The 24,479-nt window shown below is 40.1% G+C and overlaps 1 protein-coding gene across 6 annotated transcripts in view; it reads right to left on the bottom strand.

Annotated features, from left to right (window-relative positions):
• Nucleotides 1-24,479, bottom strand: part of mettl25 (methyltransferase like 25) — a 91,639-nt gene that overhangs the window by 24,686 nt on the left and 42,474 nt on the right. For all 6 annotated transcript variants that reach the window (XM_048549060.1, XM_048549062.1, XM_048549061.1 and 3 more), the window contains 4 exons: nucleotides 14,671-14,765; nucleotides 14,521-14,550; nucleotides 6,518-6,615; nucleotides 2,624-2,717 (listed from right to left, as the gene is read on the bottom strand). In XM_048549060.1, the coding sequence (XP_048405017.1) occupies nucleotides 2,624-2,717; nucleotides 6,518-6,615; nucleotides 14,521-14,550; nucleotides 14,671-14,765 (317 nt within the window). The remainder of the gene's footprint in view (nucleotides 1-2,623; nucleotides 2,718-6,517; nucleotides 6,616-14,520; nucleotides 14,551-14,670; nucleotides 14,766-24,479) is intronic.

Below are 24,479 nucleotides of genomic sequence, written 5' to 3'. Positions count from 1 at the left end.
CATATCAATGAATGTTGCTACACCTGTTGCTGTTAAAGCACCAGACCAAACATTTCTCATGTCCTTTTCCATATACTCTCTTAAAAACCCCATTTAAGACACTGCTTCTTTTTCTCCAATGTCCATGTAGTTCTGCATCTTGACACTGTTCGATGTTGGACCATCACATAAAGAGAAACCTTCAATCACTTCAAAACATTAACTTTTATTCACCAACACCAAAATGGAAGACAGATCAAACAGAAAGCCGTATTTGTCTCTTGGAGCTGAAACAGAGTGCTTGCATGTCAAGCATCAATTATTCTGAGTGAATGAGTGATCAGTACACCAACTGTCAGCTAGTTAAACTGGGTATTGACAAAGTTTTGTCTGGCTTGGAGCACCAGACATAGCCACTGGATTGATGCTCATGTATTTCCTATGTATGCTGTTAATACATACTGTAGCTGTGAGACTGACTGATATGGCACTGCCATACGCAACATGCCCAATTAAAGTCACAGAGTATTACAGCACAGAAACAGACTCTTTAGTCCAACTTATCAATGCTGATCAAGTTTCCAAAAACTATTCCCACTTGCCTGTATTTGAACTATAACCTCTGAACTTTTTCTATTCACGTAACTATCCAAATGTCTTTCAAAGTTGTAACTGTACCTGTATCTACCACTTCTTCTGGCAGTTCAGTCCATACACCAACCACTCCCTGTGTGAAAAAGTTGCCCCTCAGGTCCCTTCTAAATCTTACTCCTCTCACCTTAAAAATTATGCCCGCTAGTTTTGAAAAGGCCTTTGCTAGTCATCTTATCTGAAACCCTCATGATTTTGCTGACAGGCATGGCAAGCTGCCTAGCTTGGTACCAGCGCTAAGCAACACAACAAGACAGTAATATTATGAGTTTTTAATGTCTGGATAAGGGGACAAAATGCAAAAAGACAAGGGAAGGCAGGGATTCTGTGGGCACCCAGGTAGATACAAAGTGAGTGAGTGCTAAGAAAGCAACTGAGCAGCTCTGAGATGCAGCCTGGTCCCATCCTGAACTAAAACATAGAACCATAGAATCCCTATAGTGCAATTGAGCATGGACTATCCATCCAAACTGCATATCTTTGGACTGTGGGAGGAAACCCAGAGCACCGGGCAGAAGCCCACGCAGATACGGTGAGAACATGCAAACTCCACACAGACCCAAGGCTGGAATTGAACTTGAGTTCTTGGCACTGTAAAGCAGAAATGCTAACCACTGTGCCACCATGCCACCCTTTCCTTACAGCAGCGTTGCAATGAAAGATGCTGTTATGCTCCAAAGCACAGCACTGAGATGTGGTAGCGTACTGTCAAAGGAGTGAAGTGTCACAAGGTACTCACTGATATTCAAATAAGGAATTCTTGGTGTTTAGTATCTATCAAGCAGGTAAAAGACTTGGACTCTCCATATTAATAAGGTGGGATTAAGTCTGAACAAAGGTAACAATGAGCACCAGTCTACGTTACTAGACCTCTCACCACTCACCAGCAAGAACCTCATCTAAATGCCCCAACGTTTCATTGGAAAATTAGACTTTCTGGTCTTGACATTGAGGAGGATCTTGCTGGACTTCATCTTACTATAGTCCAAGTTGTTCTGGGACTGAGAAAATTCTGCCCTTGGTTGCACGCTACAACCAGTGTTTCAAAACCAAAAGCAAGTAAATAAAACAAGAACAAGGTTGATTCAATTACTTTTGGCTTCACAATTCAAGCTTGAAATGTGCATTCTGTGGACAATCACAGTTGGAGCCATTCAAAAGAATACAACGTATTAAAATATTTTTTCTCCAAATACCTTACAATTCAGTTGAGGGAAACAGGAGACACATAACTTCCATCATTTAATTACGTAGCTTGATCTTTCATTGGTAATATTTGAATGCTTGCTGCATTTGGAGAATCGTCAAAATAACCAGGCATATTTTAATGAATTTTTGCTACTCAATCTGAATATTTATTAGATTTTCCCACTGAAATTGGTAAAAAAATCGAAATTAGTTGTGTTTCTCTTAAATTTTGCTGTGTTCTAAAGAGTACGTTTCTTACCATCTTCTCTTTTCAATGTGGAATGTACAAAAGCCATAAATCTCTGTGGGCTGTTAAATTTTAATGGCTCAAACTGGCACCAGCTTCAAGCTAGAATACATTTCTCGGCTGATTGGTGCCGATGTTCTGTGTCTGTGAGTAGGCTTAATGCAGAGAAATTCATCCGCAAAAGATTATATTGTTCAGTGTCAGCAGAGGTCCGGATTCCAATCCATTCCAACCAGCCCTCTCCCCAGCCAATATTATCGCACCTGCACTGAATTTCTCTGCATGCTTTTTGAATTCAAGTGTTGATCGGTTGATTTTAAACAGGTTAACATCCAGTTTAAAAAAAAGAAATACAGAGAAAGTTATTACTTCACTCTTGAGTGCTTGAGCAGGACTAACAGACCACTTTAACACTCGGGAAACATTTTGTACCAGATAACAAACAGTGCAAGAAAATGTGTAATACACTGTTACCATTGTCTTTTCTGTGATGAAATTGCTACACTGTGCTGGTCTGAATCAAAGAAATAGCTTGAAGAAATAAGTTAAACAACTAACCTTTGAGTCATCCATTCCAAGCTTTTCTACTGATTTTCTGATGTAATCCACAAAGGAGGAAGACTTAGAATAGATCTTGCCAACATTTTTGTTTCTGTAAAGTGCCAAATATCATAAGACACAATTGTTTTGATTAAATTTACTACTAAAAGAACTATAAACAGTTTAACTGCAATCACTTATTCTGACACTGGAATCCATGTTTTAAGCAGATTTTCATTGTTTTAACAAGAGATGAGACAGATAGATAATATGCTATTACACAGAAATTCCTTGGATCTACAAAGTCCATATTTATTAGATTTTCAGCACCTGCAGTATTTAGCTTTTGTTTTATAAAGATTTGGAACAGTTTTTTTCAATTAGCATGCAGTTCAACTGTTCACTCAATATTCATTTTCATAGATCAAGTATTTTTAAAATGATTTTGGCCTTACAGACAATGGGAATAAAACAGACCATCAATGCCCATAAAAGTGTTATATTTTTCATAACACTTACTGACACTTGCATATCACACATTGGAAGTATTTCAGCCAGAAGGACAAACTACAGTATCAATTTTACAGCAGTGTTATGTTTAAGTCAGTGACCCAGATTTTCTGCCCATTTCACCCACCATGCTACTAGGTGGTCTTCTGGCATCGGCTGCATTTTCCTCCATGGTGTCAAGTGAGGGAATTACTGGCCTCTGATCAATCACTAGTTCTCACTAGGCAAAATTTCCATCCCTGGAGTCTTCATCCTAGGTGGAAGTCCATCCAGGGCCTTGCTAATGCCTGATGGCATTAGTCTCAAAAACAAAAATAGAATTTGCTGGGAAAGCTCAGCAAGTCTGGCAACATCTGTGAAGAGAAATCAGAGTTAATGTTTCAAGTCTGGTGACCGTTCCCCAGAATAGTCAACAGTTTCTGAGGAAGGGTCACCAGACCTGAAATATTAAGTCTGATTTCTCTTCACAGATGCTGCTGGATCTGGTGAGCTTTTCCAGCAAATTATGTTTTTGCTTCTGATTTACAGCATCTGCCGTTCTTTTGGCATTAGATTCCACGTGCCTTCCTTGACAGAAGCAGTGTGGGTCTCGTGCCAGCTCTTCTGCCTCTGTTGTTCAACAAAATTCCACCCAATATTTCAAGCTAAATATGGCCTGTTCACAACTGAAGAATGGCAGAAAATAATATTTGTTATATGCTGTCAACAGCAGGAAAGGGAGGTCACAACAAAAGGGAAGGCCAGGTTTAAGTTGGTTGGCAGGAGATTTTAAACGACAAACTTGTCCCGAAACAAAAGACAAAGGGAATGGAAAATAAAAATAAAATACATAAATATTGGAAATCTCAAATAAAAACTGCAAGTGCCAGGGAAACTTGACAGGTCTGGCAGAATCTGAGGACACAGAAACAGTGTTAACTTTTCCAATCCAATATGACTTTTCCTCAGAACTGAAGAACATAGAACAGATGGAGTCAAATCATTAACTCGACTTTTCTCTCTACAGATGCTGCAAAGGAAGTAGTATTGGGTCACAGGAAAGAGACAAAGCATTTTGCCAGAATGCAAGGCCAGAATAAGGGACAGCTTTGTCTAAAAGTACAAACATTAAAAACAAGACACAAACTGCCCATGGCAAACAATAAATGAAAAATTGGGGTAAGAGGTCCTGGTGTGAAATTGTTCAATTCAATATTAAATCCAGAAGGCTGTAAAATGTCTAAACAGAAAATAAGCTCCTGTTCCTCAAGTTTTAGTTGAGCTTCAGTACAACACTGTAACAGGGCAAGGATAGAAAAGTAAATGTGGAAGCAAAAATGTGAATAGAAATAACTAGCAACTGGAAAGCCAAGGTTAAACTTTTATAGACCAACTGGGAAAATTTCACACAGGAATCATCAGCCTGCATTTCATCCTCTCAAGGTGGAGGGGACTGTTCTGTGAACTTTGAATGCAGCATATAAATTTCAAAGAAGTACTAGTAAATTGTTATTTCACTTGGAAGGAGTGTTTGGGGTTTTGAATGATGGGGGGAGAGGCAGTGAAAGGTGATTGCTTGGGAAGATACAATAGAAAGAAGACAAAATGTTGAGGGTGACTGACCAGTGGACTAAAGTGCAATAGAGAGAACACCTCTTGTAAATGTAGACAGGTGAAAGGAACAAAGATGTTTTTGGTGGTGGCAGCATGCTGAAGATGCTGGAAAATAAGAACAAATGTTGAGTTGAACAATGAGGCTTGAGGGATGGAAAGGGAAGAAAAGGGAAACCCTATCACGAATCTGGAAGAGAGTGAAATGAATGAGGTAAATCATTGCAAGTTATGATAGGGTATATATAGAAAGATTAACTTGTCCTGATGGTCAAGGCCAGAAAAGGGGGTGGGGATATTATTTAAAAATTAGAGCCAGGTCAGTCAGGCTGTTGTCAAAACCACTTCTTCATAAAAAGTGATGGAAATCTGCAACTCTGGCTCCTAAAGAAACTGATGATGCAAAGTCAATTGAAAATTTCAAAATTCAGGTTGGGACTTCAGTTGGGCAGGAATATGCATGTGTAGGTAAATATATATTAATTATGAGTCAAGAATGCAACAGAAAATGTGTATGTGCATGCGTGTGGTGCACTAAATGACCAAATCCTGTTCTTACATTTCTACAATTTAGAGACATATCAGATTCTGGAAATTAGCAATTTGCTGTTGGTTGCAACACCAAATGACACTGCAATTCTGGACCAAAGATGTGCATTAACAACAAGAACTGATCACCCTTATAGCAAAATTTGCTTGTTGCTGAGATAACCAGGCTTCAGCTGACAAGTGACAAGTAGCATTTGTGCCACACAATGCCAAACACGACCATCTCCAACAACAGACAATCTAACCATCACCCCTTGACGTTCAAATGGTACTACCATCACTAAATCCACCACTATCAACATCCTTGGGGTTACCATCGACCAGAAACTCAACTGGACTTGCCACATAAATACAGTGGCTACAAAAGCAGGTCAGAGGTTAGGAATGCTGCAGCAAGTAACTCACCCAGTGACATGTCAATGCCTGTCCCTCATCTACAGTACTCCCCACTTGCCTGGATGGGTGAAACTCCAAGAACACTCAAGAAGCTTGACACTATCCAGGCAAAGCTGCCTGTTTGATTAGCACCACATCCACAAGCATTCACTCCTTCCACCACCAGCACTCAGTAGCAGTAGTGTGTATTACCTACAAGACACACTGCAGAAATTCATCAAAAAGCCTTAGACAGCACTGTTCAAACCCAGCAGCACTTTCAACTAGAAGGACGCATGGGTACAGCATCACCTGCGAGTTCCCCTCCAAGTTGCTCACCATCCTGTCTTGGAAATATATCACTGTCCCTTTACTGTTACTGGGTAAAAGTCCTGAAATCTCACCCCTAGGGACATTTTGGATCAACCCACAACACATGAATTACAGTGGGTCAAGCAGGCAACTGACTACCACCTTCTCAATGACAACTAGGGATGGACAATAAATGCTCGTCAGCCAGTGATGCCCACATTCCATGAGTGTATTCAAAAAAAAGAGACTCTGCTGCCAAATTATGAACACTTTTGAAGTATAGACTCCTGCATCAGGGACCTAAATTGAAACTTTCTAAACTTCTCTTGCTAGGAATCTGTCACAGTCAGCACAAAGAGTTGTTTTGTTGTCCTATCATGTCAGGCTTAATTAACTGGATGTGAAACCGGAATATACAAGTCAATCCTACTAGCCAGTCCTCTAGTTCTGTTTTGAATAATCATTTCAGATGCTGCGAAATAAACGTACTATTCCCCATTAAGTGATTGTCAGAAAACATTCATAGCATACTAACTGTAATATTCTTCAAATTTCATGCAAACTTCCAAAACATACTTCGTTCTTTGCAGTGTGGTATATGCCTTTCCGCTTTCAAAGTGTTCTTTGATAATAACTTGCAGAACTGCACGATAAAATAAGGATTTGGAAGGAAGCTGCCAACAATAAAAGAACTAGTCACTGTCAATTCAGAACAAATCAACAAATGTAATTTAGCATATTCATAGTTGAGGGATTAAGTGTGTAATGGCTTTAATAATAACAATCCTCAGTGATCTCAACAGCTGGTAACAGTATTGTAAAAATTCCATAATCACAGAAGTACCAGCTATTTACAATGCAGAGTTTATTTATGCATTTAAAATTTTCATGCCAAAATCAATCCCATTTTGAGTTTTCATTCTAGCCTTGTTTTGTGGTTTTTGCTGCTGTTTTGTATAAAACAGCTACACTGCTGGAATCACTTTGGAAATTCTGGGATATTCTGATTAGAAGATAAGCACCAGATGAATTCTGAAATTTGTCACACTAACAGAAATGATGGAAACAACAATAAATTCTACAATATGGTCTTCTGTAAAATAGGCAACAGGTCCTCTAAATAAGCAATAAAACTAGCAAATAATTATTCATCAGCAAATAAAATCTGAATTTCTCTGTACTTTTACAATAAAACATGTCATAAAGCAATTCCTTTACTATATGCAGTAAAAGTCATCTGTAAAGACTATGTCTTTTTATTTTTCTACATTTTTGATTGTGAACTGAAATGGGAAAAGAACCGTTTTAAAAAGATCGAAGAACCACTGCAGTTTTTAAAAGCAAGGGACATGGCACTGTAAGCACTGTTTGTTCAAGTAGTTGAAATATAGCTTGCAGATGAGCTGGAACTGAGGCATGTGTACATGTGATGATTCAGCCAACCAACTGGTCTGTGGACTAGGGACAAGTTATTGATAATCTGCCAACAACTATGTGATTAGTTCTTAGGTAGCTGAAGAGCTTGAGGCTAGGAACAGAATATTCAGATCGCTACCGGTTCCGGAGTTCTCTCTATTCTCTGCAGTAAAAGCCAATTTCAGTGTGAAGAAAACCAGTTTATCTTTCCTTCAGCAATTGCTGTAAGTTGTCACTTTTAATTAATAAGTCACAGATCTTCTATAAGTATGCAACAGGCACTCTATGCCTCCTAAATTAGTGAAAGCATCTGGATAGGGAGCATAGAAAAGCATTGTTCTGACCAACATCTGAACTAGTTCAGCAAATCCTGTGAACAGAGACAACACATCTGCTTTCCCAATTTTTCCTCCATCCATACCACTTACATTTTCTTTCTATCTACGCATATTTGTGTAGATAAGATGCTTCTAAGGGGATTAGAGATTTAACTAGAAGTGTTATAGGTTGACCGGTCACAATTGTTTGCCTTTTGCTACAGTCTACCTACTCATAAATAGTAATTCTTGTTATGCACAGAAATCTGGTCCATTCTTTCGGTCAACCTGGGCCGAACAGAAAAATTGCTGGAAAATTGGGAAATTCTGCATACATTTTAAAATCTTTCACTTTTGTGATCACTCAAAGAATAGCTAAGCTTGATTTCCAGTGCACTAGCCCAGTGAGGCATAACATATCACAAATGATAGAAATATTTATTTAATTTACTACTACATGAACGAATGAACTATAGTACAAAGCAGGGTAAGGGGAAGGTTTATATTAACTTCTTACGAATGCATTTATCAAAGGGACAAAGTGCCCAATTTAAAGGGATCTCATTTCTTTCTACAAAGAATTAATGTGGAACATACGTCAAATCACAACAGAAATTATATATGTTCTTGCTTGAGATAAGCTTCTTGAGATTTTGCACATGAACTACCTGATGTTTTGAAAACTCTTAAGAAAAATTAATATTCTTACATAGCTCAAAATTAAAAGTAATAAAAGCAAAAAGTTTATCCAATAATCTCAAATCGCAGATCAAGTTGAAAGTGTATTAAATTACATCAAAAAACTTCCAACATTTTTACACAACTGAAGATAATTTTTCCTCGATTTTTAAAATTTGTGTTATGTTGGATTGTGGCTCCAGAATCACAGTACCTCACAAAAGGTTATTCTTCACAATAGATAAAATTCGACAATTGGAGATGCTTTATCATCAAGCCATATCAATTAAAGAATAAATTGTAGAGAAAACAGCAAAAAATTTCATTTACTTTGCAGCTTTAAGCAGAAAAATGTAAGAGGTGAGCTCATGTGAAAGTGATTACCTTTGAGAAAAAGACAGTGTTTGAGTGAATATAGCATGAGGAAGGCTAAGCAAATTGAAGTAAATGCAAACTGGGAAAAAACTCTCCATTGATTGGAATCTTATCTAGTATAAAGGAAGATGGTTGTCATAGGTCAATCATCTCAGCTCCAGAATATCACTGCAAAAGTTCTACGTAGACATGAGTCTTAGACTCAACCAATTTCAGATTTCCTCTATAGTTATAACAAAAGTGGAGTAGTTGCTGACAACTGCACGATGGTTTTCACCATTTGCAACTCCTCAACAGCCTGAGTTTCCAGAAAGACTAGACAAATTTCAGGCTTAGGTTAATAAGTGGTAAATAGCATTGGTACAATGCAAGTGTCCAGCAATAACCATCCCAAACAAAAGAAAATTTAATGGTATTAGCATGGCTGACTCACCGACTATCAACATGCTAAGAGTCACCATTGAAAAGCAAGTGAACTGGGCAGACAGAGGCTACACATTCGTTGGCAAGTAACTCACCTCTTGCCCCCAATGCCTGTCCCATAAGGCACAAGTCAGGAGTGTGAATGAATACTCTTCAATTGTCTCGATGGAAGAGCCTCCAACAACACTCAGGAAGCTTGGAAACATCCAGGACAAAGTAGCCTGCTCGATTGACACCCCATTCATTATCTTTAAAGTGGCAGTGACAATAGTGCGTACCATGTACAAGATACAGTGCAGCAAAACACCCTGGCTCCTTTGACTGCATCTCCCAAACCAATAATCTACATTCCCTCTAATTTTTCCTGCTGCTGCACAGACCTAAACGATCCTTATACATCAAAGACCTCTGAAGTCTGAAATCAAGACACCATGTGGATTTGGAACCATATTGCTGTCTCTTTGCTGTTGCACAGTCAAATGATGAAGCTCTGATGATGAATAGCACTGTGACTACATCATTTGGAATGCAGCACTTTAAGAAGGCAGATCAGCAGTACCTTCTCAAAAGAAATTATGGACTCACAATAAATGTTGTTCTAGCTAGTAATGCTTGTACCCTATAAATGAATTTATAAATCTCAAGGGGTAGAATCTTCCCAGCCCTGTACAACATGGGCCATTGTAAGAAGCTTGGTAAAGTTACGAGATGTCCAGCCAGCAGCTTCTTAACATCTAGAGCAAAAAAATCCCATTTCCCAATCAAGGTTGGAACAGTGTGTATAGTTTGGATGGAGCAAATTTTGTCAGGTATGTCCAGGAAGAATTTCTGACTCAATATGTAGATAGGCTAACTAGGGGGAGGCCATATTGGATTTGGTGCTTGACAAAGAACCAGGTCCGGTGTCAGATCTCTTGGTGGGAGAGCATTTCGGGGATAGTGATCACAATTCCATAACCTGTACTATAGTCATGGAGAGGGATAAGAGCAGATGGTATGGGAAAGTATTTAATCAGGGTGGGGGAATTACGATGCTACTATGCAAGAACTGAGGAGCATAAATTGGGAACAGATATTCTCAGGGAAATGCACAACAGAAATGTGGAGGTTGTTTTGGGAGCACTTGCTACGAGTACTGTACAGGTTTGTTCCACTGAGGCAAGGAAGGGATGGTAAGGCGAAGGAACTTTAGATGACAAGACATGTGGAACATCTAGTCAAGAGGGAGAAGGAAACTTACTTAAGGTTGAGGAAGCAAGGATCAGACAGAGTTCTACAGGGCTACAAGGTAGCCAGGAAGGAACTGAAGAATGGACTTAGGAGAGCAAGAAGGGAATACGAAAAAGCCTTGGCAGGTAGGATTAAGAAAAACACCAAGGCATTCTACATTTTTGTGAGGAACAAGATAATGGCCAGAGTGAGGGTAGGGCTGATCAGAGATAGTGAAGGGAACTTGTGTGCGGAGTCGAAGGAGGTAGGAGAGGTCCTTAATGAATACTTTGCTTCAGTGTTTACCAGTGAGAGGGGCCTTGATGTTTGTGAGGGCAGCATGAAATAGGCCGATATGCTCAAACAGGTTGATTATAAGGAGGAGCATGTGCTAGAAATTTTGAAAACATGAGGATAGATAAGTCGCCTGGGCCAGATGGGATATACCCAAATTTACTACGGGAAGCGAGGGAAGAGATTGCTGTGCCTTTGGCAATGATCTCTGTATCCTCACTGTCCACTGGAGTAGTACCAGATAATTGAAGGTTGGCAATTGTTATTCCCTTGTTCAAGAAAGGCAATAGGAATAATCCTGGGAATTACAGATCAGTCAGTCTTATTTCTGTGGTGGGCAAATTATTGGAGAGGATTCTGAGAGATAGTATTTATGATTATTTGGAAAAACACAGTTTGATTAGAAATAGTCAGCATGGCTCTGTGAGGGGCAGGTCATGCCTCAAAAGCCTTATGAAATTTTTGAGGATGTGACAAAACACATTCATGAAGGTTAAGCAGTGGATGTGGTGTATATGGATTTCAGCAAGGCATTTGAGAAGGTTCCCCATGGTAGGCTCATTCAGAAAGTAAGGAGGAGTGAGATTCAGGCAAATTTGGCTATCTGGATATAAAATTGACTGTCCAATAGAAGACAGAAGGAAAATATTCAGTCTGGAGCTCGGCGACCAGTGGTGTTCCACAGGGACCTGTTCTGGGATCTCTGCTCTTTGTGATCTTTATAAATGACTTGGATGAGGAAGTGGAAGGGTGAATAAGTAAGTGTGCCGATGTCACGCAGGTTGGTGGAGAGGTGGATAGTGTGGAGGGCTGTTGTAGGTTGCAATGGGACATTGACAGGATTCAGATGGGCAAAGAAGTGGCAGATGGAATTCAACCCAGAGAAGTGTGAAGTGATTCATTTTGGAAGGTCAAATTTGAATGTAGAATACAGGGTTCATGGTGTGATTCTTGGCAGTGTGGACAAACAGAGGGATCTTGGGGTCCATGTCCATAGATCCCTCAAAGTTGTTATCCAAGTTGATAGGATTGTTAAGAAGGCATACGGTGCGTTGGCTTTCTTTGGCAGGGAATTAAGTTTAAGCGCCGCAAGGTTATGCTGCAGCTCCGTAAAACCCTGGTTAGACCACACTCGGAATACTGTGTTCAGTTCTGGTCACCTCATTACAGAAAGGATGTGCAAGCTTTTGAGAGGGTGCAGAGGAGATTTACCAGGATGCTGCCTGGACTGGAAGGCAGGTCTTATGAGGAAAGGTTGAGGGAGCGAGGGCTTTTCTCACTGGAGCGAAGAAGGGCGAGTGGTGACTTGGTAGAGGTGTAAAAGATGATGAGAAGCATAGATAGAGTGGGTAGCCAAAGACTTTTTCCCAGAAATGACTAGTATGAGGAGGCATAATTTTAAGGTGATTGACAGAAGATATAGGGGAGATGTCAGAAGTAGGTTCTTTACAGAGAGTGGTGGGTGGACAGAATGCGCTGCCGGTGGTGGTAGTGGAGTCAGCTACTTTAGGGACATTTAAGCGACTCTTGGATAGGTACATAGATGATAGTAAAATGTAGGGTATACAGGGTTGTTTGATCTTAGAGTAGGATAATAGGTTAGCAAAACAACATTGACCAAAGGGCCTGTACTCTGCTATACTGTTCTACGTTTGGCAAAACAAAATTGGCCCAAGTGAACAGCAAGAAACCTACTGCATGCATTAACATCCCACTGTCGCTTTATCTCATATCATTAACATGCAGTGACCCATTCTTTCACTTATCAGATAGAAAATTGAAGGTAACAATTCCCGACATAGAAGCCTGGATAGTTACATGGCAACTCCAGCTTGCTCACCCAGACCTTCATCTGGGAACCAACATCTTCAGGGCACATTCCATGTACAGCAACTGCATGCAACCCATGTTATGGGCACTGTCATCTGACAAATACCAGCTTGTTCACATCATCATGGCACATCTCCAATCCACTTACAGTATGGTTCAGCACTTAAATGTGTACTGGCAGTTTTCTTGGAATTCTCCTGCCAAGACTCTCTGTACTCAAGCTGGGAATTTCTCTGGACCATGGGGACACCTAGAGGACAACCTTGAACCAGGTTGGCTGGGTCTAGCATTGTGACCACCTCTGTCAGTCCTCTGAGGAAATGGACAACCTCCTCTGCACCATCCCATTCTCCACAAAGCACTACTTAGTGTGCAGGTCAGCACTGGATTGCCAGTATTTAACTGGGTTTCCTATCTTTATTCACTCACGAGACATGGGCATCCCTGGCTGTGCCAGTATTTATCGCCCTTTCCTAGCTGCCCTTGAGAAAATAAAATGTGACGCTGGATGAACACAGCAGGCCCAGCAGCATCTCAGGAGCACAAAAGCTGACGTTTCGGGCCTAGACCCTTCATCTGATGAAGGGTCTAGGCCCGAAACGTCAGCCTTTGTGCTCCTGAGATGCTGCTGGGCCTGCTGTGTTCATCCAGCCTCACATTTTATTATCTTGGATTCTCCAGCATCTGCAGTTCCCATTATCACTGCCCTTGAGAAAATGTTGTTTAGCTGTACAACAATCTTTTAAATATGGCACTGGCACAAGTAATCGTGGGAGGTCCTTCAGTGGTGAGGACTTCTGCCAGTAAGTGAGAGAATGGGTCAAGGTGCAGAGTTAATGAAGTGAGTTTCAGACAATTTTTTGAGAAAACTGGCTAGGCCAGTGGAAAGAAACAATGAATGAAACATGCCAAAAACGACACAGACACTTCCTAGTAAAATTCAGCCCATGGTGTTTCAAACGAACACAATCGTGGATTGATTAGATGAGCTTGGTCAAACAGCTAGTTTAAAGGAGGATGTTAATGAAGAAAGTCACAGGGAGAAGCTGAGAAATTGTGGGAGGATATTTCACAGTATCAATTGTGGAAGACTCAATTGTGCTCCCAGTGGTAGGGCAAAGTGAGTGGCCATTAGATAGAAGGCCACAGTCAGAAGTAAACAGAGTTTTTGGAGAGTTGTAGGAATGGAGCAGATTACAAAGATTGAGAGGGGTGAGGTCATGAAAGACGATAAATTGAAGGTATTAATTTCTTGATATCATCTTAAGGCATTAGGAGACCAGAGGTGAAATCTTGTTGAGGCATTGGGAATCTCGTCTGACAGCAGAGTTGGTAAGAGTTCCACACTGCATTGTTTCAGGACAGCCATCGAACTGCAAGCCAATCCCGTGGAATTAAGGCTCCAAAAGTAGAAGTCTCCCCAACTGCGATAGGGAACTGGCCTATCTGCAGGTAGATTAATACCAGCAGCTGCAGCATGAGGCCCCTAAGTGGTCAGTAATTGGCAGGAGATGTGGATAGTAATCAGGAGCAAGAATGCTGGCTAACTACACTTCCTCCTTCCTGTTACAGCCCCAGAGTTCAACTGGGTTCAAGTAACTAAGCGCAGATCTAATCTGGGGCTTCCCTGTCTTATCGTTCAATATCACATTGTGTAATATCAGTCCTCAGATATGATGACAAAATGTAAACCCACATATTTCATCTATTAGTCCACTCCAATGGTTTTTGTTACAAGTAACATGCTTGGTTCTCAGTACTGTACACATATCACATGACAAAAATTTCAGTCTTTGGTCAATATGCAAAAGGAAAGAAACTTTGCAACCATTGGCTTCATTAGAAATTTTTTTGAGTAGTGGTAGATTATTCTCATGTCTCAGACATTCTATGCTGCTATCAGCATTCAAGTTTACATACATAATTTGACAAGAAAAAGCAATTAATGCTCCATCAAACATAATTACAGTGATGTTTAGAATAAAATGACGATACTCATTTGTTGTCAAAGATGAAACATAAATAGATAAAACTTACCCCTTGTCCAAATGTCACTCTTTCCAATGGCTACAAAGTAAAAGGAAGACAACATTTTTAAGCTCTCCATTGGACAACTCTGCAAGCCTATAATTTATTAAAACTGATGCATCACAAGCAGTAAATTGCAAGATTAATGTGAAAAAGCACCAGACAAGCAGACATTCTAGCATTCCGTCCACAACGCCAGATACTGCTTCTCAAGTACTGGCTCATAGGAAATCCCCACGGTCCATGACAGCATTCTGCAGAGAAAGAAGAACGCAAACCTCATTATTCTTCGTTTTGATGTATTCATGTTCTGAAGTAGTTCTAAAATATTATTTTGGACAAGTAATGGCTAACATATCAGTTAATACAGAAAAATAAATCAAGAAAATGAGTACTAAAGACAATGCAATAATTCAAAATAAACATGAGCTGTGCTGCAGCACCATATGGTCTGCCAAGTTGTTATTTAGGGCTTCTTCTTTCTTAGCTAACTTTTTACATGGCATTATAATAATCTTCTACAGGACCATATAGATTTTTAAATTTTAACATTTTGAGGACGGTTCACATGATCCAAAACATTAAATCTGATTTTTCTTCACAGATGCTGTCAGACCTGCTGAGCTTTTCCAGCAACTTCTGTTTTTATACCTTAAGTCTAGCCTTAGAAGAACACGCATTACGGTCCAAACGGAAATGCTCAGAATGCCCTTCCTTGCAGCCTCTTTCACTGTCAACTAACTGAGCGCCAATCTCTGTGAATTGTAGGAGATTTTATGGTATGCGCTGATAAATGGATTTAGAGTGTCGCAAATTTGTTTCAGTGTAGTTCTTGTAGCCAATAGAAATATGCGGCATCTATTTTATCAGCAGAGGTGAGATCTTAACCTGGGGTCTGAGATATTAGGACACATTACTCTGCAGTAACATGTTTTCCTTGAACTATATATTACAAAATCATACCTTTCTTATGCTGCAGTGCAATACAGTAGCACAATAATAATGGACTGATATGACTGCTGGGTAAAAATCTGGTAAAATGCAGAAGCTTCACTATCTTCATTTAATTTAAATGCCAAATGTTGAACTGAAATTGAATAAGTTGATGGAAAAACAAAGATTGACGCAAAATTATTTGCTACAAGGGAGACTGAAACTGAAATGTCCAATAATTCTATGTATAAACGGGAAGTATCTACACACCTACCTTTCATGTGCTCCCTGTTAACATATTGTATTACATACTTCAAACTACTGCTTGGGTTTGTGATATGGCAAAATGAATAACAGTATAATTTCTGGACATACTGAACTATTAAAGATTGGGATTACTTAACATGCATTGCTAGGTAATTACTGAGTTAAGAAATCATAGCCAAACTAGCAATAAAGGCATTGCTGTTGGTCTGATTGCCCAGGATGAGGAAGTGTAAATCTCTTAACAAAATGCAGTTTGTTAAAAACTACAAACAAGTGAATAAAGGGCATGATCGGGATTGGACTTAGTGTTGATGTTTTCATCCAACAGTTCAGTGATACTGGCTTTCTTTGGGTGATGTACAGTTGATGCGGAGGAATGGAATTGTGGGAGATATAGCAGTTTCGATCGGAAATTGGCTTGCTGAAAGAAGACAGAGGGTGGTAGTTGATGGGAAATGTTCATCCTGGAGTCCAGTTACTAGTGGTGTACCGCAAGGGTCGGTGTTGGGTCCACTGCTGTTTGTCATTTTTATAAATGACCTGGATGAGGGGGTAGAAGGATGGGTTAGTAAATTTGCAGACGACACTAAGGTCGGTGGAGTTGTGGATAGTGACGAAGGATGCTGTAGGTTGCAGAGAGACATAGATAAGCTGCAGAGCTGGGCTGAGAGGTGGCAAATGGAGTTTAATGCAGACAAGTGTGAGGTGATGCACTTTGGTAGGCGTAACCAGAAGGCAAAGTACTGGGTTAATGGTAAGATTCTTGGTAGTGCAGATGAGCAGAGAGATCTCGGTGTCCATGTACACAGATCCTTGAAAGTTGCCACCCAGGTTGACAGGGCTGTTAGGAAGGCATACAGTGTTTTAGCTTTTATTAATAGAGGGATCGAGTTCCGGAACCAAGAGGTTATGCTGCTGCTGTACAAAACTCTGGTGCGGCTACACTTGGAGTATTGCGTACAGTTCTGGTCACCGCATTATAAGAAGGATGTGGAAGCTTTGGAAAGGGTGCAGAGGAGATTTACTAGGATGTTGCCTGGTATGGAGGGAAGGTCGTACGAGGAAAGGCTGAGGAGCTTGAGGCTGTTTTCATTCGAGAGAAGAAGGTTGAAAGGTGACTTAATTGAAACATATAAAGTAATCAGAGGGTTAGATAGGGTGGATAGGGAGAGCCTTTTTCCTAGGATAGTGACGGCGAGCACGAGGGGCATAGCTTTAAATTGAGGGGTGAAAGATATAGGACAGATGTCAGAGGTAGTTTCTTTACTCAGAGAGCAGTAAGGGAATGGAACGCTTTGCCTGCAACGGTAGTAGATTCGCCAACTTTAGGTACATTTAAGTTGTCATTGGATAAGCATATGGACGTAGATGGAATAGTGTAGGTTAGATGGGCTTGAGATCGGTATGACAGGTCGGCACGACATCGAGCGCCGAAGGGCCTGTACTGTGCTGTAATGTTCTATGTTCTATGAACTGCACACAAAGCATCTGTCAACACTTTGGGGAGAAATCTTATGAAGATAAGGCTACCTCATGGAGATAAGACTTTTAGATCTGTACACTTCCGCCTTTCTCCTTGGTTCTGTGTTTTTTATATTTCTGCTTTCTTAAAAATCATGTTTTTTGTATCTTAGAGGGTCACATTGGCTTCTGTATCTAGATGAGGTTTTTGTACCTAAGCTGGTGCCAGTGAGTGGTAACTTTGCACACTCTTCTCTGTATTCCTGTACTTCTGTAATTGAGTACACATGACAATAAAACCTAATTCTAATTCTAAATTTGGAAATAAACAAACTGTTCAATGGCCTTAAGTGAGAATACATACGTTTGTTCCACGGATGATTCAAACCAACAGTCTTTAACTGTAACACAGACTACCAGGTGATTCCTAAAAGACACTCCTAGGTATATACATAGTTTCCTTGCTTATATTTAGGACCATGTGCCCTTTTAGTACATTACAATTCTCCAGTAATATCTTATAAAAATGGGAGTCAATTTTCTGTAACAAAAGTCTTTCAATATAAAAGAAGCTGACCTTGGTGAGCTGAAACAATAATACACGTAGCACGGACTGTAAACATTTTGATAAAACCAAATCCTTCGAAGGTAAGATATTACAGTCAGGTTATTGACTATTCTCAAAGCACCTTGTGGAAAATAAATGATGGTGGAAACCGATGAAACAGTACAAAGACAGTAAGAAAGAAAATCGCTAAATTATTGCCAGATAAACAGAATAAAAATGAATGCAAAAGAGAATCAACCAAGGATCAGACACAGCTGCAAGTGAGGTAGTAGTCCAAAACTCAGTACATCATTAAATTCAGTTACTGGCAGGGATTATGTTGGAATGAAAGCCAAATTCAAGCTATGGGGAGTAATATGAGAGGGTGGAAAAGCATGTATGCAGCTGAATCCACAAGACTGGAATCAAGTAGTTTTCTCTGCTCTTTAATTATAACAAAGAATTCTTTGGAGGTATCTGGAATAATTTGAAAATAGTGAGTTCTATGGTATAGTGTAGTATAGAAAGCAATCAGTGAATCCATAAGTGTGGGGTAATACTTAATTCTGCCAGTGCAATGTGATGCTTTGATGTTAATTTGTAGGTCCATCTTGAGACATTAAATGAAATGAGGTGGTTGTGATTACAGTCACAACGGATATGGTTGACAACATTAGAGTTTAATCTAAATGCTCATAAATAACGTGCATAAATCTCATGCTAAAGTAATTTCACCACTGATGAATTGTAAGTTTGGCACCAAACTTTAAGAAGGCTTTTGATCTGACAGCAGTTGCAATGAAAATAACACAAGGGAAAGATGAAGAAAGCCTCCTAAATCAGCTCTATATTATACTTTTCATGACTGCAATTAGTTTTCAGCATGCAATAAATCTGAATTGGGGCACTCTCTTTTCTCCCTATCACTCAAGATGAAGGAAAATACTACAGCAAGATTTTTTGATCATTACATTGTGAACTAAGGTTACAACTCTACACTGCTTGCATCAAAATAAAGTCTGAATCCTCGTTTATCTAATTGCTGTTCAAGTGATTTAATTGAACACAATATAGTTGTCAGTTAGGCCTACCTGAAAATAGTTACTGCACTTCAAAATAACTCATTGCAAGAAAGATCGTAAGAACTGCTGATGCTGGAGTCTAAGATAACACAGTGTGGAGCTGGAGGAATGCAACAGGCCAGGCAGCTTTAGAGGAGTGCAGTGGGAAAGAGATCCATTGAGGTCTTTCCGGAGGGAGGAGAGTAACTTCTTCAAGGTAGGCATCCTTAGAAGAGGCTTCGCAGTGAGTGAAAACTCACTCAAAGATAGTAAGAACTGCCGATGCTGGAGTCTGAGACAACACAGTGTGGAGCTGGAGGAACACCTACCTTCACTCACCTTTACTAGCTTCATCCCCGCCTCCATGACCTGTTTGTCTTCTCTCCCACCTATCCACTCCTCCCACTTCAGTGACCAATCCCCACCACTACCTATCTGCTATCACCTGCACCCCCATCACTATTTATTTCAGAGAGACCTTCCCCTCCCCCACTTCTGAAGAAGGGACCCTACCCAAAATATCAGATTTCCTGTTCCTCTGATGCTGCCTGGCCTGCTGTGTTGTTCCTCCAGCTCCACACTGTGTTATCTCATTGCATGAAAATTTCTTTAAATGTCATCAGAGATGTTAAAACGTGCTATAAATGTACAGTCATTTTGTAAACTTTCTGTCTAACCAGATATATAGCATATTGTCACTGTTGTGATATTTGAATTTACCATCAGGTATCTTTGTAACATCACTGGTCTATCTCACTGACACAATCAAACTGCCTCTCTGATATGAAACAATAATAGTCCACACCTGATGGACTGACAAAGAAATTGTATCTAGAAAAAATGTTAACTATATCAGATTATTTAGTATGTATATCAATGCTATTTGTAAGCCATCATTGTAAGGAAATTGGCTACATATTTCCTACATTACAATAGTGACTACAAAAGTATTTCTTTGCTTGTAAAGCACGATGGTTACTTTACATAAGAGACTGCATATAAAAATGCAAGTTCCTTCCTTTCTTTATTAGGATATACGAATACTTAATCGTCAGAGCCAAGATAACAAAGGTGTCTTTCAACTATTTAGTGGAAACCAAATTAAAAGAAGGGACGACAAGAGGGAACATGGTAATACAGCATACTGGAGGCCCAATATCCTGTGCTACAAGGCAGAGAAATGATTCCTGCTGTTCATTCTCAACCCAGAGCTACACACCTTCAACATGCCACTGCAGGAGATGTTGTGCAGTCACCTTTGAGTGGTCCTGCATATGTTTCATACTGCCCGCTCCGATACGGTGGCACAGTGCCACACAGCGCCAGGGACCCGAGTTTGACTTCACCCTCAGACGACTGTCTGTGTGGAGTTTACACATTCTCCCCGTGTCTACGTGGGTTTCCTCCGGGTCCTCCGGTTTCCTCCCACAGACCAAAAGATGTGCAGGTTAGGTGGATTGGCCACGCTAAAATGCCCATAGCGTTCAGGGATATGAAGGTTAGGTGGGTTGTAGAGGGATGGGTCTGGGTGGGATGCTCTGAGGTGTGGACTTGTAAGCCCGAAGGACCTGTTTCCACAATGTAGGGATTCTATAATTCTATAAAAAGGAGCAGAAGCCTGGGAGCAATTGGAGATAAGTGGACAATACTTGGAGTCATTGAGAAATTCAAGGTTGAAGGTGCTCACTTTTTTTGGAAATTAATAGAGCCCGACTCCCAAACGGTCTTGCTGACAGTTTCAGTGCCTCATCCGTGGAGTAAATAGCTTTTTACAGCATCCTGTTATCTATGTTACAACTTTCCCCTCAATATTAAGATCTCATTTCAGCATCTGAACAACAAATTTAAAATTGACATCAATATTAGTTTACCAGCAGGAGCCTTCAAGTCACTTAAAACATACTTGTTTGTACCACTCATACACTAGATGTTGTCTTCTTCAAAACAGAGGCTGCAAATAAAACAAAAACTATCTTGTTTAATACACAAGGAGATTTGATGTCAGCTATGCACTAATCAACAACATAAGAGGACTATATGGGTGGTTTCAATTAAGTTGTACGCCCGAGTATTCTGAACGTCATTTAATTGGATAATCACATTAGTATTTCTTTCTCCTCGAGAATATTATTTCTTTAAAGGACACCAACAGATCACTCCACTGTGCCTCTGCTGTTCATTATACTGACTTTGTAATCTGTCATTCTGCTAAAACAGACCAAGTTCTAGTTCAGGCATTTCTCAGGACTCCACATTAGCCTGTGTTTTAACTTACGCCGTAAGCATGGGTGGTTTTAACATTTGTTTTTGACCAAAATTTTGCACCTCCTGCAAGTCAACTGGAACTTACATCAAACGTTCACTAGGGCTGTGAAATGACAGCCAAGACATGACACTCGGCATGACATCACTAGCAGCCAGTGTGCAGATGTATGCCTGGCCAAAACAAGCAAATAAATCTTTATGAATGTATTTCAGAAGAAAATTAGAGCTGAAATTATAGCTGAAAAAAACGTCTGCAGCAGCAATAAAACATAAAAGGGATGAACAGATTAGGGAAAATAAACCATTTGTAATGTGGCCTCAATAAGTACAATTGCTGTTTACAAATTTTCAGCCTCTTTGGGTATCTCCCACTTAACATCTACACCATCAAAAGCTTGCTTTCTCAAAATGTGGAGTAATGTTAGGCAAAATTTTCCATTTTGGGATGTGATCCAGGTCCTGACCCTGCACCACTTTGGTAACTTGCACCCAAAGGTACTTTTTGGAGGACTGTCTGATTGTCGCATGGTGAGTGTGATCACTATCTACTTTAAGGCGGCATTTGAGCTTTCAAAATTGAAGAGCCAATAAGAACCACATTGAGGTGCCCTCCCAAAGCTTTTCACAAAAATGAAAGAAGAAATTGCATTATCTGTTGAACCACTATTGTGGAGGGAGCCAGTAGACTCATCTGTATTCAGGTAAGTATTATGGCACAAGGTTTCTCCAAAGGAAACTGGAGGGTTAGGATCCCAATCTGTCACTACAAAGCCACCTTTAGGAAATTGCTGAGATGTCAGCACCATGGGGGTTTCAGAGGCCAATTAGAAAATTCAACTTGGCCACTGATCAATGTTCTTAATTGAATGAACAAGCTGTTCTACATTTATTGTCAGATAATCACTTCTACACCTTAACTGGCTTCCAGAAAATGGCCAAGCATTAACATAATTGCAGGGATCGACATACCAACTAACATAGCCAACCTCTGAGACTGTCTGCCTATATGCCCACAACTATATCAACACCAAAATCCTGTCCATGGCTGGAAAGAGTGGAGTTGAGGAGTAAAACCCAACATTATTTTTTCTGTAATGACCTAGGTAAACTGTTCCTCTCATTCTTCAATATTCTGAGCACAAGACAAACAAGCTGTTAAGTGGGAGATACCCAGGCAGGCTCAAAATTTGTAAACATCAATTGGACTTATTGGAGCCACGTCACAAGTGGTTCATTTTCTCTAATCTGTTCATCCCTTTTGCTGACCAGAATGCTTGTTTATCCTCTCTGGGGAAGGGTCACTGGACCTGAAACGTTAAGCCTGATACTTTTCTTCACTGAACTTTACCAGCAACTTCTATTTTTGTACAACATTATCTTCATGAATTGCCAAACCAACATTTTCTTTTGGACAATCCTATTACCAAAAGGTTTCTTCTGGACTGTTGTTTTCTTTCTTAAGATTTCTTGGCTAGATTTTACCTGTCCCTTGAACAAATTCTTAAAATAACCTGTAATATGTGTCAATTGACCAATGAGTCTCTCTGTATTTGAGTTGCCAGTTAAAGCAGCCAAATCTCATGGCCAACATTTTCAAAGTTCAGAATTGAGGTACAGTGCAGTGCCAATGGTATGAATACTCAATCTATGTTTTTATAATACACTTCCATTTCCTAAAGGCACCTGGACAGGTACTTTGCCTAACTTTGGATACAAATTCCTAATATGAGGCTACCTTGAAAAAAAACTTAGTAGCATGAAAACAAACTTAACTTAAAATCACATCATTATATAAATTATGCTAGCGTCGCTCACTACTATGATACACAGCTTAATTCTCAGATAATTTATTCAGAAAATCAAAAAGATGCTCTGAAGTTTATTTCATGGCTTTTCAGTTTTGAGCCTGTTAGATGCAATTTGGACATTTTTTGATAAATGTATTAATGAAAAGCTCCCACCATGGCTCAGTGGATAAATTCATCACAGCGTGTGGCATTCATCATACAAGTGAAGAAACAGAATTTAGATCCAGTCTTATCTGGGTTGGTGCGCTAATCCCAATTTCAAAAATTCAGATGCACAGATTAGACTCAGCAATAGCCACTTTTCATTTTCTGATCGTGATTTTATAAACCTTTGTCCCTTTACTCTGAGGTTGTGACCTCACATCCTCATATCTCCTACTAGTGGAAACATGTCCTCCACATCCACTTCATCCAGGCCTCTCAGTATTCTATCATTTTCAATCAGATCCCCCCCCCTCATTCTTCTAAACTCCATTGAGTACAGACACAGTGTCCTCAACCACTCCTTGTATGACAAGCCCTTCACCCCCTCGTCTGGACCCACTTCAAGGCATACACGTCCTTCCTTACATATGGAGCCTAAAAGCTGCTCACAATATTCCAAATGCAGTCTGACCACAGCCGTGTAAAACTTCACAAAACATCCTGCTCCTGTACTCAAGTCCTTTTGAAATGAATACTAACATTGCATTTGCCTTCCTAACTGCCAATGTGAACCTGCACTTTAACTTTAAGAGAATCCTGAACTAGGAGTCCCAAGTCCTTTTGTGATTCAGATTTCCATCTTCCTGATATAGTAAATAGTCTGTGCTTCTATTCTTAGTATCAAGTGCATAACTTCACACTTTCACACATTGTATTCCATCTGTGACTTCTTTGCCCACTTTCCTAGCCTGTTCAAGAGCCTGCCCGCTTCCTCAACACTACCCATTCCTCCAACTGTCTTTATGGCACCTGCAAACTTAGCAACAATGCGCTCAATTCCTTTGTCCAGACATTAATGTATAACATGAATAGTTGTGGTCCTGACTCAAACCCTTGCGGGACTCCACAAATCACTGGCTGCAGTAACCCATTTATCCTCACTCTCTGATTTCCGCCAGTCAGCTAATTCTCTATCCATGTCGGTATCTTGCCCCTAACACCACGGAATCCTGCATGGCATCTTGTCAAAGGTCTTCTGGAAATCCAGATATATCACTTCTGTTGGCTCACCTTTATCTAATTTGCTTTGTACCTCCTCAAAGAATTTGAACAGATTTATCAGGCATGACCTCCTCTCGACAAAGATGTGTTGACTCAACCCTATTTTCTCTTGCACTTCTAAGTACTCTGCAATCTCATCATTAATAATGGACACTAACACCTTACCAGTGACTGAGGTTAAGCTAACTGGCCTAGTTTCCTATCTTTTGCCTCCTTCCTTTCGTAAACAGGGGTGCAACATTAGCCATGTCCAGTCCCTGGCACCTCTCTGACTCCAGTGATTCTTGAAAGATCACCACCTACGCCTTTGCAATCTCCTCAACTATCTCCTTCTTGACACTGGGGTGTTGTTTATCTGGTCTAGGTGATTTATCCACCTTCAGACATTTCAGCTTTCCCAGCATCTTCACGTTACTGATG

This window comes from Stegostoma tigrinum, chromosome 18 (genome assembly GCF_030684315.1).
Source record: "Stegostoma tigrinum isolate sSteTig4 chromosome 18, sSteTig4.hap1, whole genome shotgun sequence".
Taxonomy (NCBI): Eukaryota; Metazoa; Chordata; class Chondrichthyes; order Orectolobiformes; family Stegostomatidae; genus Stegostoma; species Stegostoma tigrinum.
This window is presented reverse-complemented; position numbering and strand designations above follow the sequence as displayed.